The 1,530-nt window shown below is 44.8% G+C and overlaps 1 protein-coding gene across 1 annotated transcript in view; it reads right to left on the reverse strand.

Moving 5' to 3' along the window:
* The window catches only part of SLC9A7 (solute carrier family 9 member A7), a 111,959-nt gene that overhangs the window by 425 nt on the left and 110,004 nt on the right, over window positions 1–1,530 (reverse strand). Inside the window, exon 17 of the mRNA XM_007958204.2 lies at window positions 320–396. Within this exon, the coding sequence (XP_007956395.2) occupies window positions 320–396 (77 nt within the window). The remainder of the gene's footprint in view (window positions 1–319; window positions 397–1,530) is intronic.

Raw genomic sequence — 1,530 nt, forward strand, 5'->3', positions numbered from 1 at the left:
AAGGCACTTGACGGCTAACCAGAAGGCCGGTGGTTCAAACCCACCAGCCACTCCTCGGAAGGAAGATTGGGCAATCTACTTCCGTGGAGATACAGCCTCAGAACCTCAAGGAGGGGTCGCTAAGAGTTGGAATCAACTCAACAGCAGTGAGGTGTTTTTATTTATTTTTTTATCTCTAGAGTGATGATTGGATATAAACTGTAGGGTGTATGCAATATAAGCCACTCTTGAAGGCTGGGCAATCTACTTCCGTAGTAATACCAACTCAGAAACCCGAGGAGGGGTCACTATGGGTCACATCCTACTCGAAGGCAGTGACTTTGGTTTTGGTTTTGGTTTTGCCTGAACCAGGAGTTAGAATACCAGAAAGCAGCTCTGATTTCAAATGTGTCACAACTTGGATTTAGGGAGTAAAGAAACAAAGGGAGACCAGCCTGTTTTCTCTGCTTCCCAAACCAAAAAAGGAAGGACAAGATAAGGTCATTGAGAAAACCCTGCAAATAAGTTTAAGGTACTCTATCTGTGTAGGTATCCTGGGTAGGCCTTACCCCATACACAAACCACCCTCAACTCACCTTATTTACATATGAACTATTCTTTGTCCTAGTTGGCAACTGAGGAAGGAGGACAAACCATAATTAAGATTGCCTTCCTACTTTCCCTCTCCTGTTCCCAGGGAAAAAAACTCTGACGGAGAGTCCTCTCCTCTAAGTCAACGGATTGTTGTTGTTGTTGTTGTTGTTATTTGCCATCGAGTCAGACCTGACTCATAGCAACCCCTCCTTGGGTTTCTGAGGCAGTATCACTACAGAAGTAGATTACCCAACCTTCCTTCCAAGGAGTGGCTGCCAATTCTAAGGAGGGAGAGTACACAGAGAAGTAAATTTTATAGAGAATCTACTATATGCCTGAAGGAGCCCTGGTGGTGCTGTGGGTAAGTGCCCAACAAAAGGTCAATGGTTTGAGCCCCCCAGCTGCTTCATGGAAGAAAGATGTGGCAGTCTGCTTCTGTAAAGATTTACAGCCTTGGAAACCCTATGGGGCGGATCTACTCTGTCCTATAAAGTTGCTATGAGTCAGAATTGACTTGACAGCAAGTTTTTTTTTAAGTATGTATGCCAAGAATTTGTTGTTATGTGCTATCATTTCATCTCCAACTCATAGCGACCCCATGTACAACAGAATGAAACACTGCCCAGTCCTGTGCCAGCCTCACGATCACTACTGTACCTGAGCCCATTGCTGCAGCCACTGTGTCAATCCATCTCGTTGAGTGACTTCCCCTCTTTCATTGACCCTCCCCTTTACCAAGCATGACATCCTTCTCCAGAGAATGGTCCTTTCTGACAACATGAGCAAGGTAGGTGAGACGAAGTCTGGCCATTCTCACTTCCAAGGAGCATTCCAGGTGCACTTCTTCCAGGATAGATTTGTTAGTTCTTTTAGCAGTCCACGGTACTTTCAGCATTCTTTGCCACCACCACAACTCAAAAACATCAATTATTCTTTGGTCTTCCTTATTCATTCTCT

The sequence above is a fragment of the Orycteropus afer genome, unplaced genomic scaffold (genome assembly GCF_000298275.1).
Source record: "Orycteropus afer afer isolate SDZICR_OR568_19922 unplaced genomic scaffold, OryAfe1.0 scaffold00874, whole genome shotgun sequence".
NCBI classification, from domain to species: Eukaryota; Metazoa; Chordata; class Mammalia; order Tubulidentata; family Orycteropodidae; genus Orycteropus; species Orycteropus afer.